The sequence below is a fragment of the Sminthopsis crassicaudata genome, chromosome 2 (genome assembly GCF_048593235.1).
Source record: "Sminthopsis crassicaudata isolate SCR6 chromosome 2, ASM4859323v1, whole genome shotgun sequence".
In the NCBI taxonomy this organism is placed as follows: Eukaryota; Metazoa; Chordata; class Mammalia; order Dasyuromorphia; family Dasyuridae; genus Sminthopsis; species Sminthopsis crassicaudata.
This window is the reverse complement of record NC_133618.1, coordinates 382,703,392-382,719,708: the sequence shown is the minus strand read 5'-3', so window position 1 is coordinate 382,719,708 and position 16,317 is coordinate 382,703,392. Positions and strand designations below refer to the sequence as shown.

At 32.9% G+C, this 16,317-nt stretch overlaps 1 protein-coding gene across 13 annotated transcripts in view; it reads left to right on the top strand.

Moving 5' to 3' along the window:
- Positions 1-6,923, top strand: part of PAPOLA (poly(A) polymerase alpha) — a 68,511-nt gene extending 61,588 nt beyond the window's left edge. For 3 of the 13 annotated variants that reach the window (XM_074291349.1, XM_074291347.1, XM_074291355.1), the window contains exons 20-22: positions 124-189; positions 1,116-1,190; positions 3,280-5,499. In XM_074291349.1, coding sequence (XP_074147450.1) covers positions 124-189; positions 1,116-1,190; positions 3,280-3,375 — 237 coding nt within the window. In that variant the 3' untranslated portion in view covers positions 3,376-5,499. Of the gene's footprint in view, positions 1-123; positions 190-1,115; positions 1,191-3,279; positions 5,500-6,651 lie in introns of those variants that run through there. The other 10 variants (XR_012486624.1, XR_012486622.1, XR_012486623.1 and 7 more) reach the window with 6 other exon arrangements.
- The last annotated feature ends 9,394 nt before the right edge of the window (positions 6,924-16,317 follow it).

Sequence of the window (16,317 nt, the reverse complement as noted above, 5' to 3'; positions counted from 1 at the left end):
AGTAATAATTTCTCTTTTAAAATAATTTATGAGTCAATTAAAAAAAACTTGATTAAATTGATTATTTTAAACTTGTGTTTTTGTTATTAAAGCTTTTCTCCTTCTTTTCTGTTTTTTAAATAGCAGGATGAGACAAGTGAAGATGCCAACTGTCTTGATTTGATTGAACATGATAAACAGGAAATCAAGGTATGCTATTTTACTCCATGTGTAAAATAGTGCTACCCAACTCTCACAGAGGTAGAATATATTTTTGCTAGATGACAGGGTTTCATTCCACACTCTTATCTCTCCTCTCCACAATTAACTTTCTTTTTTTTTTCTCTCCCTTTTTTCTTTTTGTAACCAAAATAGCAGTTCCTTTTAGTCCAGTGAAAACATTGTCTGGGTTTGCTGCTGAGATGGAAATGTTCGTGTGTGTGCATTTCTTTTGCTATAGTGCACTACATTACAAATAATTAAGCTTAGTTGTAAAACTTGAAGATTGTGAAATCTCTCTTTCTGTCGATTCTAACAATTTTTTTCTTCACTTCTGCTGCTAGCGCTTTATTATGGGAGTTAAAGAAAATCCAGTTTTATGGAGCCCTTGCTGAAAAACTGTTTTAACTTTTCCCTGTACATAGGATATGGTTTTGATCTTAATTTCTTTATCCCAACTGAATTTTGAATTTCTGTGTAAATCCAACAAAAGTTAGATTTTTTTTCCCCTTTCTCACCTAGGTTTACTTAAATTTTGTGTTCTGCTAATTATTTTCTCAGTACTCATTTATAGTGTAAAAAATCATTATACACACACAAAAAAAATCAGTACTGATTTGTATAGTGGATTATTTCATCACACCCAAGTTGGAGGGTGATTGAAGATCTTGAGATATTTTGTTGTGATGGAAAGTGACAAATGAAATATTTGAGTCAGAATATTAGCTTACAATAAAAACGTTGCTTTTTAGTTATATGATTTTAGTCTTTTTTTTTTTTTTTTTTTTTAAGCTCTCTTCTTATTGGAAATCCTAGATAGGATTCCCACCTATCTAGTTTATGGTACTCTTTATTAAGCTACAAAAATCCAGTGGTACTCTCATTTAAAAATTAATAACTCCCCTCCCCCTCTTTAGGAACAACTTGATACAGAAACAAGTACAACTCAATCTGAAACTCTTCAGACAGCGGCTCCTCTGTTGGCTGCTCAGGTACTAAAGCAAGTAGAGTTGGGGTTGTTTTTTTTTAATGTTCCTAAAATGAGTAAGTCTTCAGGAATAATAAGAGTGCTTATGAAATTGTTTTGAGATCAGTTGTGTGAAAATGATTTATTCAACTAATGAGTTTTTTGTGCAGGCTGAAGACAATTAAGGGACCAAATTTGGCCAATCTCTTCTTTTTTAGTGTGTAATGATGCTGACTCTTCTCTTTAGTAGTAGTTATTTGATATTATAACAAGTGTTATTTAATCTTCACTTGTCATGATTCCATTGTGATATTAAAATTTTTTGGATTACAGGACAAAGGATAAGATTAAAATTTCATTTGAAATATGTAATTCTTTGTAATTTTGAATGTTTGACTTTTTGTTGTTAATGTAACTTAAGTATTTTTCCTTACCAAGTAGTATTTCACTGTGTTCATTATTGCTTTGTAGCAGAGATACTCTTGGATCCTTCTGTGTTAATTTTCAAATGAAAGACTTGTATATAAAATGGAAATATACACATGTAAAAACAAGAAAGGAAATTTTTTGTATGCTGTAGTAAGAAATGAATTTGTGTAGTGTTTGTGATTATAGTTATTGAAATAAAAAGGATAGCTCTTGAGTAGCATGCAAATAATTATCTTTAAATTTAATTTTTTTACTGTCCCCTCCAGCAGCATTTCCTTGTATGTTTCATGAATAACTCTTTGCACATTGATTGGTGAACTCTTCCCCCCCCTTTTTAAATGACTGCTATTTTAACTTTAATTCTTTTGAATTGTAAACAGCACTAAGATGTCCAGCTCACTCTTTGCTACAAAGGAAGTATTTTTCTGAAATTTTATATCTGGTGGACATGTGAAAATTAAATTGCATAAAAATGTCACTTTCTTGCGTAACCATTTCTATTCATTTGCACAGAAGGTATGCAGAGTTTGATTTCAGTAAATTTGACAAGTCTCTCAAAAGCAAACCAGTACAACCTGATCAGTACTCCTTTTAAATTGTTTAATAAACCAGCAAGCATTTATTAAAGACAAAAATAGAAAACATTTTTGCTCTCAAGGAAGAGTATAATCTGTTGGGTCTCTCTCTTTCTCTCTCTCTCTCTCTCTCTCTCTCTCTCTCTCTCTCTGTCTCTTACTATTCTTGTTTTGACTTTATTTTCTTCCTAATGCCTTATCATTACATATTTTAAATATGCAGAAGAAAAAAATGCATATGGAGGGAAAATAAATCAGTTACTTTGCTTTACGCATTTTTCCTAGGATTCTTAGGAGAACTTAGCCTAATACTTTTCTTCACTTTTGTCAGTTACTGCATGGCATTACTGTTTAAGGAAATGTTATTGCCACTGAAGAGAAATATTAAATAAGAAATGAGTATAGCTATATTTTCCCTTGTGGTATTTTTATCGGTGAGAAGTAATATTTGGTTATGTGATTTATAAAAGTTAAATTTTTTTTTTATGTTTACAAAGGCAGTCTATTGTATGTAATATTTACTAGTATCTACTATTTCTGTTGTTTTGTGACATTCAAAAACACCTTTTTTGAGGATCCTGCACTTTTATTAATAAGAAATAAACCTGTATTGTGATTAAAAACTTTTTGAAAAATTATTGGTAGGAAGGGAAAAAACAAAACTACTTGAAACTTGAACAAGATTAGGAAACAGGGCATTCAGCGTTTTACTGTTATGTATGATTTATGATAATGAAACATGGATATTGAAATGAAATGAATCTTCACCCTTAAAAGGAAGCTCTTTTAAATTCAAGATTATAATTATTGATTGAACTTGGTGTGAGACTTTTTTAACTTGATGCTCCTTTGAAGTCAACTTCACTTTTTTTAAGAGTGCTCATTTTAGATTGTTTACATCGACATATTGTTCAAATTCTATATGTCCCAGATATGTCCATATTTAATTCTGCATATAATTCTGATTGATTGTCTAGTGTTTGGTTTTATAATACATTCTTACCATGATGAACCAGCATTCATTCAATTCATAGTAAGTGAAAAATTGATAGTTACATTGAAAAGTTACAAAGCTTTCAACAGTGTTGTTATTTTCACCTTCTTTCTCAGAAAACATCCAGTACAGACCTTTCAGATATCCCTGCTCTCCCTGCAAATCCTATTCCTGTTATCAAGAATTCAATAAAACTGAGATTGAACCGGTAAAAACAACCTCAGGGGTCCATAAACAATATCTGCCAACTCAACCTGTTGTCTTCTAATGCTAAAAAGGAGAATGGAGGGTGCAAGACTAGACATGACTGAAAATGGATTTAGGTTTATTTGGTGAACCTCCCTTACTGGGCTAATCAGCACTTGATCGGAAGTCCAGGTTAGTATGTGAAGCCAGGAGTACTATTAGTAATGTGTTAGCAACAGTTGCATTAACTATTTCAAAGGATTACTGCCTTTAAAAGAAAAAAAGAGGAAAGAACCTCAAGTTATATTTGTATCCATATTTAACATCTGATTGGATTTCTGTTTGATGCATTGTTTGAAAAATTTGCAATACAAACTGGCATAAGAATTCCTTATATTGATGATGCACTTTTATGTATTTTTTATTAGAAAGTAGAACTAATTTTTAGATCTTGAGCTTGATGCATTTTTATTTTTTCTTGAAGTTTCTTCATCATTCTATAAATTGGATAACATTGTACAGTGGTTATACTATTGTACTTGGAGACAAATAATATGGTTACATCTAGTTCAGTCCCATTGAAGTAACCATAACCCTTGAAAATGAAATGTTAAATCTTGGGGTATGTCAAATTAAAAGAATAATTGGGAAATAGTTGGTTTTGAATGGGACATAATTAAGAAGTAGTATATTGGTTTTATTTATAAAATTTTTTAGTGCATACAAATCAGCGATCAAACAAGCTAATATTTTTTTCCCATTGAGCTAACAATGCTCCATTCTTCTCCCTTGCCTTCAATCTTTTTTCTTTGAAAAGAGCTTTTGTTCTTTTTTTTTTTTTTTTTTTTCCCCCAGTTTGTATGCACACAATAGGAGTAATTTCATCAAAAATTATTGCCAGTATTTTCTTAAGCCATGATGTGAAACAAACCATCCTGTGGCCACATGGCACAAACCATCAATTTTTGGTCTTATATGCTTCAAACTTTTGGGTGACTAAGTGGTGCCTGCAAAGCATAACATCTCTTAGGATGGCCATTTGATCACTAATATAAAAAGTTTTCTATGTACACTCCATAGATTTCCTGCTGCAGCCAAGTAAAACATTTCCAATTTTGAATATAAAGGCAAAGCTATTTTCTCCAAGAATTTAAAAAACTAATTTTTATTTTTAGATGGCTCACCAAAAATTATCCGTAAATATTAGATAGGAAAAAAAAAGCATACTTTAAAAAACTCATTTCTAGCAAGCACTTGACATCTAGTCAGCTCTCTTTACTCCTTTTTGTTTTATTCTTCAGTCTTATCAAAAAGATTTAGGAGCTCCTTTCTTTAGAAGGAATTTTAAAGTCCTTCCTGATTGCAACAGAATACCAGTATCTAGAAAAAATGTGAGGGATACCAGATGTAGATAGCAAGCTTAAACTTAGTTACTTATTCTTAATCTGGGGGGGGGGAAAAGCAAAACCAACAAATCTTCCCATATTTTCTGATTAGCATGTTTTATGAATCCCCCATTGTGCTCCATCTTATTACATGTGCATTTTTCATGTTAAACTGCAATTACTTACACTCTTCCACTGTCCTTCTAAATTAATTTTATAAAGTTGGAGTGTAGTTTCTTTTTCCCCTTAGGCTATGCAGTAATTGAGGCTTTCTTTTCACCATTTCTTTAAGATGTCTAGTATACAATATTTCTATTTCCCTTATCTTCTGCCCTGTGCAGCCACCTTGCCCTCCCTTTCTACCACCTATGAAAAGATGATTATACTAACAGTTGAAGCGTACAAGGTGTCTGTGTATTTTGTGTAGCTATGGAGTTTAGATCGAAATTGCCAGGCACAAATTTAGTCTTGTCATTTTGTTTACACATTGGGGAAAATAAAATTCAGTTTATTAAACGTTTCATGTAACTGCACCCAAGTTTTTCCAAGCAGGAAACTTGGAATTTTTCTGTATAGTGACTTTTTAATTCTAGTTTTCATAATCTGGAGATCAGACTGTTGCTTTCGCATGATGTATGTAGTGTCTCATGACTGGAGTTTGCTTTGTTTTATAGTATCTGTACTCCTTGTATTTTTCAAGAGCTATTTTGTAAACAGATGATGTATTTCTCCATTGAAAACACAATAAAAAACAGCACAATCCCACAGTTGCCTGATTTCTTTTGACTGACTTAAATTGCTTTTTTTTTTTTTTTCCTCTTTATATTAGATTTGAACTTAATGGCTTAATTGTTTACACTAGTATAAGATTTGTAGTAATGACTAAAACAACATTACATGAAAGAGAATTTATCGCATATTTGTTAATTTCTAACATGTTAGATGTTCATGAAAGCTATAGTCTTTTAGTCATTTTTGTGATGCCTGGGAAAATAGGGTTGTTAAAAGTAAACCTATTTTAAATTGATTTTATATTACTCATCAGGTATTTGTTTTCAACTGTTCTGCTTTCTACATGTCAATGAAGAATGTAGAAGATTGAGAAATTCACTTTAAAATAACCTATCATAGAAGCATTATTCAGCCAGTATTTGTAGTCACTAGCTTTATTTTAAATAACTCATAATTTTTTGAGGTAGTGTTGTTGTTTTTCTTTGTCAGTAGGTGGCACTGTTGCTTTATTTTCAGCAGTGATTTCTGCATTTTTTTTTCCCCCAAAAGCTTATAGACAGAAGCAGCCAGCAGAGTCCTATATTTATCATTCATTATTAAAAATGTTGTAGAGGCATACTTTCTCTTCTTTATAAGATACCAAATTATTTAGCATTACACATCAAGTTCTTTTGATTACGGGGGAAAAGATGTATTCCTGTTAGTGTATTGTTATTTTGACTATTCTGCTTAAGTGTCCCAGGCTACTTGTTTTTTTTTTTTTTTTTTTTTTTTTTTTTTAAGGGAAAGTATCTAGTGTTTTATAAAAGCACTTGAATATTCAAATTGCAAATTTAGAAATTATCAATCAGGGCAAAAATAATTGTAATGGAAACAAATTTGATTTTTGTGCTCTTTGTAGTTTAATCTTAGCCAATAAAATTAAATTGATTCTAACTACTTTTTTTGTAAGCCTGTTGCAGAATTAGTCTTGCCTTATCTTCCAAATCGACTGGCACTTTTGGGGTAGAGAGTTTTAAAAAAATATTATGCCTATGAGTTTCAGTAAACTGGCATTTGTCTTTTTATTAATTTAGTATGATACTAGTAAATAATGGAGAATTGTGTGTTATGTGGAACAGGGTATATTCTAGAATATAGTTTTTCACCTTTCTAATTAAAACCTTTGTTTTTCTCTCCACACAGAAAAATGTTTAGAGTTCTTCGTAGCATTAATTCTGGCTGCACTCAAGGTGGCAATAAATGATCAGCAGCTCCAAGTAGTAATTGTCATATGAAAGGATAAATCACTAAATATACAAACTTGTAGAACAAGCCCTGGAAATCTAAATGTTAGAGCACTTAAATGCTTCATTTAAACAAAAAGATAAACTGTTTACTTAAAAAGGCATTGAACAATCCTTTGCATATACTTTTGCTTATTTTACTCTTAATAAAAACGAACAGTACGAGGAAAATTAGTTGCTGTTAGCTTGAATTGTATTTTGGGGGGTTTTCCATTTCCTTTCTCTTTTTCCTTGTTTCCACCAACTTTTCCTTCTCCTATTTAGTTACAATGCTTTCCTAAGATGTAACTAAAATTTTGGTGCTATCTTAATTCAGGTTTGAACATAGTAAATGAAATAAGGGTTTTTAATTAGAATCATGAACTTCAATTACATCAAAGCAAATGGTCTACTTAATTCTGTGGGATCATTGCCTCAAATATTTGCTGATTCAATAATTTAGCTATATCTTATTGTATACTTGTCAGACTAAAGTAATTTCAAAATTAATATAACACCCAAATTGGCATCCAAAATAATCGAAAGCTGGCATGAGCCTTTATACCATGGAGTTGTTTCATTTAAGAAACAATTCATGAACTTAAATGTTAATTCAACCTTTTTTCCCCCATGTGAGACATGCTTTTGTCTCTTCATTCTGTGAACGTCACTGCAGCTGAGCAAACCACAAGTATTTTGTTTAAAGTGGTGGAATTTTAAATACCTTTCTTTTCTCATCTCTTTCTGATTCATAAGCTTTCCCTTGAAAAAGTGGGATTGAGGGAATAAGTATTCACATTTCAAAGACCTCCATGTCCATGTGGAAAGATGATGTACTAATTAATACACTTTTTACTTTTAATTCTTAAAGATTCCATAAAACAAAGCTATTTTAGATATTTGAAAATAATATATACAAAGATCATAAAGTATTGTTTCAAATACTCAGATTTGAAACAGCTATTGTTTAAAATGTTAACTTTTAAAATATTCATAAAAATAATGATATTCAATTTAGTCAGCATTTAATATGTAACTATTTGAGAAGATGGTCCCTGTCCATTTTTTTGGGGGGATGGGTAGCTTTTAGTAACAAGGCAAGAGAAGTGTTTGCACTCCACTGATAAATAAACTTTTTTCACCAATTTTTATGAGGATAAACTTTATGGGGATATTTGTAATTTTGATTTAATCATAGTGATGTTAAATCTTAAGTTGGTACTATCAGGACAGGAACAAGGTTTTTGTTGGTGGGGATGGAGAGTTAATTAAAGAGAGGATTTGAGTTGTATGAATGAAATGGCATATCCTTATTTTTGCCTAATGCCTATTTTGTCAATAATAGCACATGTATTACATTCATTGAGGTTAGAAATGCAATATGTGGTCTGGAAACAAACCAGAACAAGTAAATTTATATAAAAACTATCTTTTAACTATGGTTTCATTAGCTAGCACAATTCTGAACTAATTTAGCCATTTGAAGTAATCAGCCATAGACTTGAAACATATAATTTGTTATATACCAATACTTGATATTTAAATTTGAAAAAAAGGTAAGTTTATTTTTAATAATTTTCTGATTGATTTTGAAATTGAAAGTTTTTGGTGCTATTAAATAGTATTTTTAACAAAATTGTTCTGATGTGTAATTATCTTAAGAGACTTAAATGAGAAGCAAAGTAGAAGGGGAAACAAGTTAGGGCCAAAATCTGCCTTATTTTGTTGTTTTAGGTTTAGGATAGGAAAATTTCAGATAGAAAGGATCATCTTCAAAGATTAATTGTCCATTTGAATTACTTTTTAATGTGAATTTGTTTCAAAATAATGGAAATATCTATTTCTATAGTACTTCTTCCCCCTCCTCTCCTCCCCCATAGGGCTAAGTGATGAATAGTATAATTTTATAGCAGCCTCAGAAAGTATAAAAAGAAAAGGTGACTAAAATCAAATCTCTTTTAAGGGTATGTTCCCTTGGGATAATAGTGCATTGAATTCATAGATATATGATTTTATTTTCTGAATTAATTTTACCATGTACAATTAATTATATTATGCCACTAATTCTTGAGAGTCCTCTAAAACAGGTATCAGATTAGCCCACAAAGTTGGAGTGCTATGTAGTGCTATGTGAAACATAAAATATCAATTTGGAAGTGTTTAACAAAATAAATAAGCAATACAGCATAGAGAATAATTTGAGTCTGTATGTCATGGTACATTTGAGTTTGGTACCATTACTTGGCAACTATCTCCCCACGTGCAATTTCTCCTTTCCCTCATCTCTCTGCATTTTGTTGTTTTGGGTTTCTTATATGAGTCTTATGCTTTTTTTCAGAGTTTGGCCCAAAAAAACAAAAAATAAATAAAATTCCATTTATTTAATGACTTTTCATTGATCTGGCCCTATTTGTTAAAACCCTTTTAAGACAGTCACCTCAGTATTGTGTGTGTGCTTATTGAGAATTAAGATTTCATTCCTAAAGCATTTATTTTAGCACAAAACAGCTTATTATTTATTAATGCTGAATAGTATATTAGACCTCATACCTCTGACTAATGTAACTTTTCAAATGGAAGTGCTCAATGAAGTCAAGTTAAATGGAATTAAAATAATTTCCTCCTATCTTTCAAAATTAATGAAAATCCAGAGTATTCTTAAAGATCTTAGGCATGAGAAAATGGATATTATTATAGAAACAATTACTTGAAAGTTCCCCAACTTTTTGCTTTATTTCTTGTGGATGCTGTGTTTTTCCTGGCACAACACCCTCCTTACAAACTTTCGCACTGTATGGTGCCTGGTGCTATGTGATTTCCAGAAATCTGGCATGAGAATTGGTCCTTGTTTGCGTTTTCTGTCTGCAGTGGAGCTGTTAATAAAGAGATTGATGATAAAGTTGTCGGAAAGAGACAGTTGGACAGAACTACTCCCCATGAATGACAGAGGCCATGATCTGCCTTCACAGCCAAGAAAATCACCCCCAGCAGAGAGCCGACCGTGCCTGGACACTGTGCCAAGACTGTTAGAAGGAGCTCTTTTACACTATTAGCCCACTACACTACATTTATTTATTTATTTTAAAATCTAGGCTCTCTTCACACTTTTTTGTCGTTCAGTTTGACATGCTCTGAACAAATACAGTTACAAATAAGACACCTGTGCATTTCCATATTGAAAGACCATGAATTTATTTTGGTGGGGATGGGAAGGGAATCGAGCTGTGTTGGGACAGTTTTTTTCCAAATAGCAACAATTCATTCTGACCCAGTATTGTTTTAGTAAAAATCTTTTAAAGTGCTTTAAGTTCTTAATTGGGGTTTTCATATGAATGCATTTTTAACTCTTTGGACATTTGGTCAAATTTGGTCAATTTCTTTGATGGTTAGGATAAATGATGGTTAGAAAGGTTATTTGAATCAAAATGATTTGCAGAATACTATCATTTCTTGCAGTCAGTCATATGGAAAAGACTGACATCAGTAGAGTAGTTGGTCCATCTGTTTTCTGTGGATTCCTCATGTAGGCCATTAGGAATTCTACCTAATATAAGTGAAGAGCAAGAAATAAGAAAACTTCCAAAACTTTACATTTGCATTTAAAAAGGGGAAACGGACTTTTATTAATTCAACTCTTACAAGTAACAGTTTGTTGATGAGATCCTAAATCCTGGAAATGGTTTGACTATGAATAATGGGGTAACATTTGACTTTGTAAGGAGAATCAAGAAATATTGGGGTTAGGGAGTGGAGGTAACCTTTGAATATATTCAAGCTCTCATCTTTAATCTGAGCTCATTTTTTTTTTTTTTTTTTTGGTTGTTGTTGTAACCTTGTACAAGATTGCCTAGATATCCCCTAAATACATACTGTAAATTCAACATGTCTAAAAAGCAATTTCTTGTCTGCAAGGTTCCGCTTCCTCATTCTGTTGCTAAGTTATCCATTCTGCATTGCTTTTATATCTTCATTTGTGTGTCACCCACCATAGTTCCAAGTCATCGTCCCTCATTTAGGCATAGTAACATCCTGAATAAACTTTCATTGTGTTTTGCTGATAACTGTCTTTAGAACACAGCCTTCGTCCCCCCCAAAGAAACTGATTTTTACATTTTGGTCACTTCCCAATTAAAGCGTGAGTGGGGGTGCATGTGTGTGTGTGAGAGAGAGAGAGAGAGATACTTAAGGAGATGAAAGGGTGCACCATGGGGATGAGGGATGGATGGCTAGTGCAAATTCATGGAGACGAGAGCATATGTATGAAGGCAAATTTAGGTGGAAAGCAATATACAAATGAAATTGGAAAGAGGCATTGGTCTTTGAAAGTTAAGCAGCTGGAGCAGCCAGGTGGTGCAGTGGATATAGCACCAGCCCTGAAGTCAAGAGGACCTGAGTTAAAATCTTGTCTCAAACACACTTCCTAGCTGTGTGTCCCTGGGCAAGTCACTTAACCCCAATTGTCTCAGCAAAAAGAAAAAATTTATTTTAGAAACTAGAAGATTTCTGGTATTTGAATATGTCACTTGAATGAAAAAAACTCAAACTAGATTCCTCAAACTAGTGCAAGTGAAGTTGTGATTTATCCAGATTTATATAAGTAAACATTCTAGAGTCAATGTTCTATATCTTTTATTTCCAAGACACCAATCACATTTACAACCCTTAATGCCTCTTGGACCATTCTAAATCCTTATACTTTCTTTCCAAGCTGTTCTGTCTCCCAAGTTATCCAAAATGCATTTTCCTTTAGGAAAAAAATGTTTTTTTGGTACATCTCGTATGTTGCTGTCCCTTAGTCACACAACAATGGTTATGATCCATTTGTACAAGGCACTGGGAATAAAAACAAAGAATGAGACAATTTTCTTCCCATGCTATGTGTTCCCACTAAACTGACTTCATATATTTCTCATACAAAACATCCGTTTTCCTTTTAAATGATTTTTCCTTGACCATTCCTATGCCTATGATGCATTCTCTCCTCACCTCTACTTAGGAAATTCCTTTCTTGATCCTCCATTTGCTAATATCCTTTTTGCCAAACTACATTTAACTAAGTTCATATTTATTTCAATAGTTCCCACAATAGTATTTTCCCTTGCATTAAAATACAAATAAGGCAAGCCTTTAACCATGTTTGACAATAGTTTCATATCTATTGTCCACTTTTCTGCTAAAAATAAGGAAATACTGTTTCACTCTTAATTTTCTGGAATAAAATTTGTCATTGATTCAAGTTCTGATACCTTTTATTTTGTTAGGCTGCTCTATTTAATTTGCTCTGGATCAGTCTGTACAAGTTAATCAAATTTCTCTGAATTCTTCATATTCATATTTTTGAAAATGTAACTCAATTTTCTTGTAGTACAGTTTTATTGATTATAATTTTTCCTAATCACTAGTACTAGAAATATTTTTATATGAAGTAGATAAAAGCATATTTAAAGACTTCCAGATTTCCAAATTATTGTCTAGAACATTTGAACCATTTCACAGAGCTATGGAGAGTAGAGTGATGTTTGAATTAGAAAGTAGAAAGTGTTTTGAGATGACCACAACAACCACAGAAAACTTAAGTTTAAACCCACTGTAATAAGGGGGGGGGGGTTACTGCTCTGGTCAAAAATCTTATCACCTTTGTGTTGCACGTGTTCCAAGGCTGGAACAGGATGAGAGAAAAATTCTTTGGAGCCAAGGGCAATTTTTATTTCAAGTTTCTCCATGATTAATCTTAGCATGCTGATAATGGCTCCTGTTTTCTGATAGTCCTTAATTTTATTATGGCTGCAGAAAGTCATTTATTACTAAGCAGCTATAAGGGTGGTAGTGGATCAAGACCTGGGTCAGGAATATCTGAATTTAAAATCCTACTCTACTACATGTGTGATGCTGGATAAGCCATTTCACTTTGGCCTGCTACATTTCTTTATCTGTAACATGGAGATAATGGGATCTTCTTTCCAAGCTTGCCATGAAGATAAAATGAGCTATTATTTATAAAATGTTTTTACAAATCTTAAAGCAGTATAAAGATGCTGTTGCTATTGTTATTGTCTCTTAAGATTCAGAATCTGAAGGCAATTATGACACCACCCAGTTTCCAACTAAGCACTCAAAAAATAGAAATAAAAAGGGAGAACCTCAACCTTGTACAAAACAGTATATATTGATGCCAAAATGGTTCAGTCAACCTTTAGAAAACAGTATTTGGACTCAGTTGGGATTTAGATTTTCTACTACCTGGGATGAACTGCCATTTAAAAAAAAAAAAAAAAACATACATGGGGCAGCTAGGAGCACTGGCTGTAAAGTCAGGAAAACCTGAGTTCAAATCCTATCTCAGATATTTGACACTATGGTCCTGGGCAAGTCACTTAATTCTGATTGTCTTGCCAAAACAGAACAAAAAATGATGACACAAGAATGAAGGTGTGTGTGTGCCTGGGGAAAGCTGGATGAACCAAAGGTATTTAATAAAAATGGGTGAAATTAAAATTTTAAGTATGTAGCTTTTTGGATTCTGCATTCTCCAAATAGGGGGAAAAACAACAACAACAACATAGCTCCTCAATGCTGCTGCAGAAATAAGAATTTTAGACAAAGTTGGTGTCAAGGGAGAAATGTACAGAGAATTTAATCCTGGCTAGAATATTGTCTCCATTTCTCAGAAGGTGAACATACGTGTTCTCAAGATGGTTCACTTTGGGTGCATTTTGTTCTTGGGTAGGTCTCTTCATTTCAATTTTCCCATGAAGCTATATCCTTTAGGGGAGGTAGAGCAGGGGGAAGAAGAGAGAGACTAAGACAAAAATCTAATATATATCTTCTCCACCTCATATAGCATTATGTACATAGTAACTACTTGTTAAACTAATAGCAATTCAATTCAGCAAAATTTACTAAAGAGTTAATATATGAATTCTTATGCTAGGTCCTGAAAATTAAAAAAAAAAATTAAGTCCTAAAGAGCTTGCAAACCAATTATCTAAAGGTGTTGGTGTACAGGAAAGAGTATTGGACCTGATGTCTGAAGCCTGACTTTGTATTTTACTTCACCTATGTTTAGCTTCCTCTTCTCTAAAAAGGGAGTAATACTTACTTGCATTGAGCTGCAACTTGACTTAATCAGAGGAAAATAGACCTTGAAGTCAGGAATATTTGAGTTTAAATATTGTCTCTGGCTCTATTAGCTATGTGACCATAAATATGTCTCAATTTCTCAGTGTCCTGGGAAACCCTTTAAAGATCATAGATTCTAGAGGAGACACTGATTTGCATCTTGTTTACATTAATGTAGGCCAATTAAACTCAAACTTTAGTTACACGGAGTTGTCATGGTGGGGGGAGGGGGAGTGTGTGTGAAGGTGAGAGTGGGAAAGAGCTTTGTAAAAACTGCTATAGAAATTAGATCTGAAATTACTACCTTTGTGTGTTTGTACCAGCCACATGGTATAAAGAGCACTGGCTCTGAAATACATGGACCTAAATTCAAATCCTTCCTCTACAATGTACAATCTGTGTTACCTTGGTGCATGGTTCTTTGGAACAAGTATTTAATTATCTGTTACATTAGTATTGGGGCATCATTCCTAGGCAAACAGGGAACCTACTGACATCACCTTAAGAAGCTACGTATTGTGGTCAGGATGTCTGGCCTAAAATAAGAAAAGAAAACAAAAATTCATAAGTTTTTACTAATGGGAATTTTTATAACTTAGTAATAGTACTGGGGATGCTAAGAATCGCCTAATTTTTAGGTGATCTACCAACATAAATTTAACTTTGCAAACATAAATTTAAATATAAGATTCTTGCCTAATGATAGATAAGTAGACATACTTGCTAGAAGAGCAGAATTATATAAAAATTCTTGCTACGAATGAAACCAGGAGAAAGAAATTGTAGTTAAATGGAAGGATAGGTCACAGGTATTCTTTGGAGAGGTGAAGAAAATAATTGATGGAGTTGACTTTATTTCCATCTCATTGTTTTGTACTGCAGTAATGATAACAAGTATTTGCACGTAGATCACTGAAAATAATTGCACCTTATGCATCAAAATCCATTGTTAAGAATGAACAGTTAGAGAAATTCTTATGAAGAACTTGATAAAACCCTAAAACTTAAACCACTATACACAGTGATAATGCAAAGGTGGGAAAAGGCAGCAATGGAAGGAAATTTATGTGAAAACATGATTCAGAGAAAAGGATTAAGAGAAGCAAAAGACTTGTAGACTATGCTGAAGCCTTATGCCTATATATCATGACTACTTTGTTCAAGAAAAGAATTGGTAGGCACCAATGGGTGTAAGTGAGCACCAAACAGCACCACAAAAAGTGAAATAGATTGATTCAATTCAATTTTAAAACCATTTAAGTACTTTTTAATGTTCTAGACACTGCTAAACATTGGGATTACTAAGGGGGTTGCTAATGAAGAATAGAGAGTTGGTTGGTTGATCTTTATTCTCAAAGAGGACCAAAATGATATTACTATGGAAGAATCCAGTTAGTATGTCTGACTGGCTGATGAGACCAATCTGAGCTTGGAATACTCTCCCACAGGTTGGACACAAATAGTCCTTTTGAATATTTGGGATGAATGAATTTAGCACTTCTTGCATTTCTTCTGAGCTAATTCAATTCTGTTTTGCTTATAGAACACAGTATCTTCTTTGAGGAGAAAGATACTGTGATGCATGCTGGATGGTCCTGTGCCAGGGTCTCCCATATCATGCAACCATTTCTAAAGAAAAACCTTGAGAATGTTCTTGTATTGTTTTTTTCTGACCACATTGTGAGCATTTACCTTGTATGAGTCCTCCACAAAATAGTATTTTTGACAAGCATACATTTGCTATTTAAACAATGTGACCAACCTGATGGAATTGCATTCTCTGCTGTAGAGTTCAAGATAGGATCTCACTATCTGGTATCTTATCCTGCCAGGTGATCTTCAGAATCTTTCTAAGATCATTCAAAGTACTGAAAGATCAAAACCTTCTATAAAGGAGGAAATTGGGAAGAGTTTACCATCCTAGCTTCCAGATGTCTAAACAGAGGGGAGGGAGTATCCCAAAATGAGTGAATTGAGTGAATATTGATGAGATTGCAGGTGATTAGCTTATCTTGGGGGAAAGCATAATATTCTTTCCCCCCCTTATTTTTTCTTTTTATTTACAAAACATATGCATGGGTAATTTTTCAACATTGACCCTAGCAAAACATTCTATTCCAAATTTTTCTCTGCTTCCCCCCACTTCCTCCCCTATATGGCAGGTAATCCAATACATGTTAAATATGTTAAATCCAACATATGTATACATATTCACAGTTATCTTGCTGCACACACAAAAAAAAATCAAATCTAGAAAGAAAAAAAAAATCTGAAAAGGAAAACAAAATGCAAGCAAACATCAACAGAAAGAGTGAAAATGCTATGTTGTGGTTCACACTCAGTTCCCATAGGCCTCTTTCTAGGTGTATATGACTTTCTTCATCATTGAACAATTGGAACTGGTTTGAATCATCTCATTGTTTAAGAGAATCATGTTGTTGCTGTGTATAATGATCTCCTGGTTCAG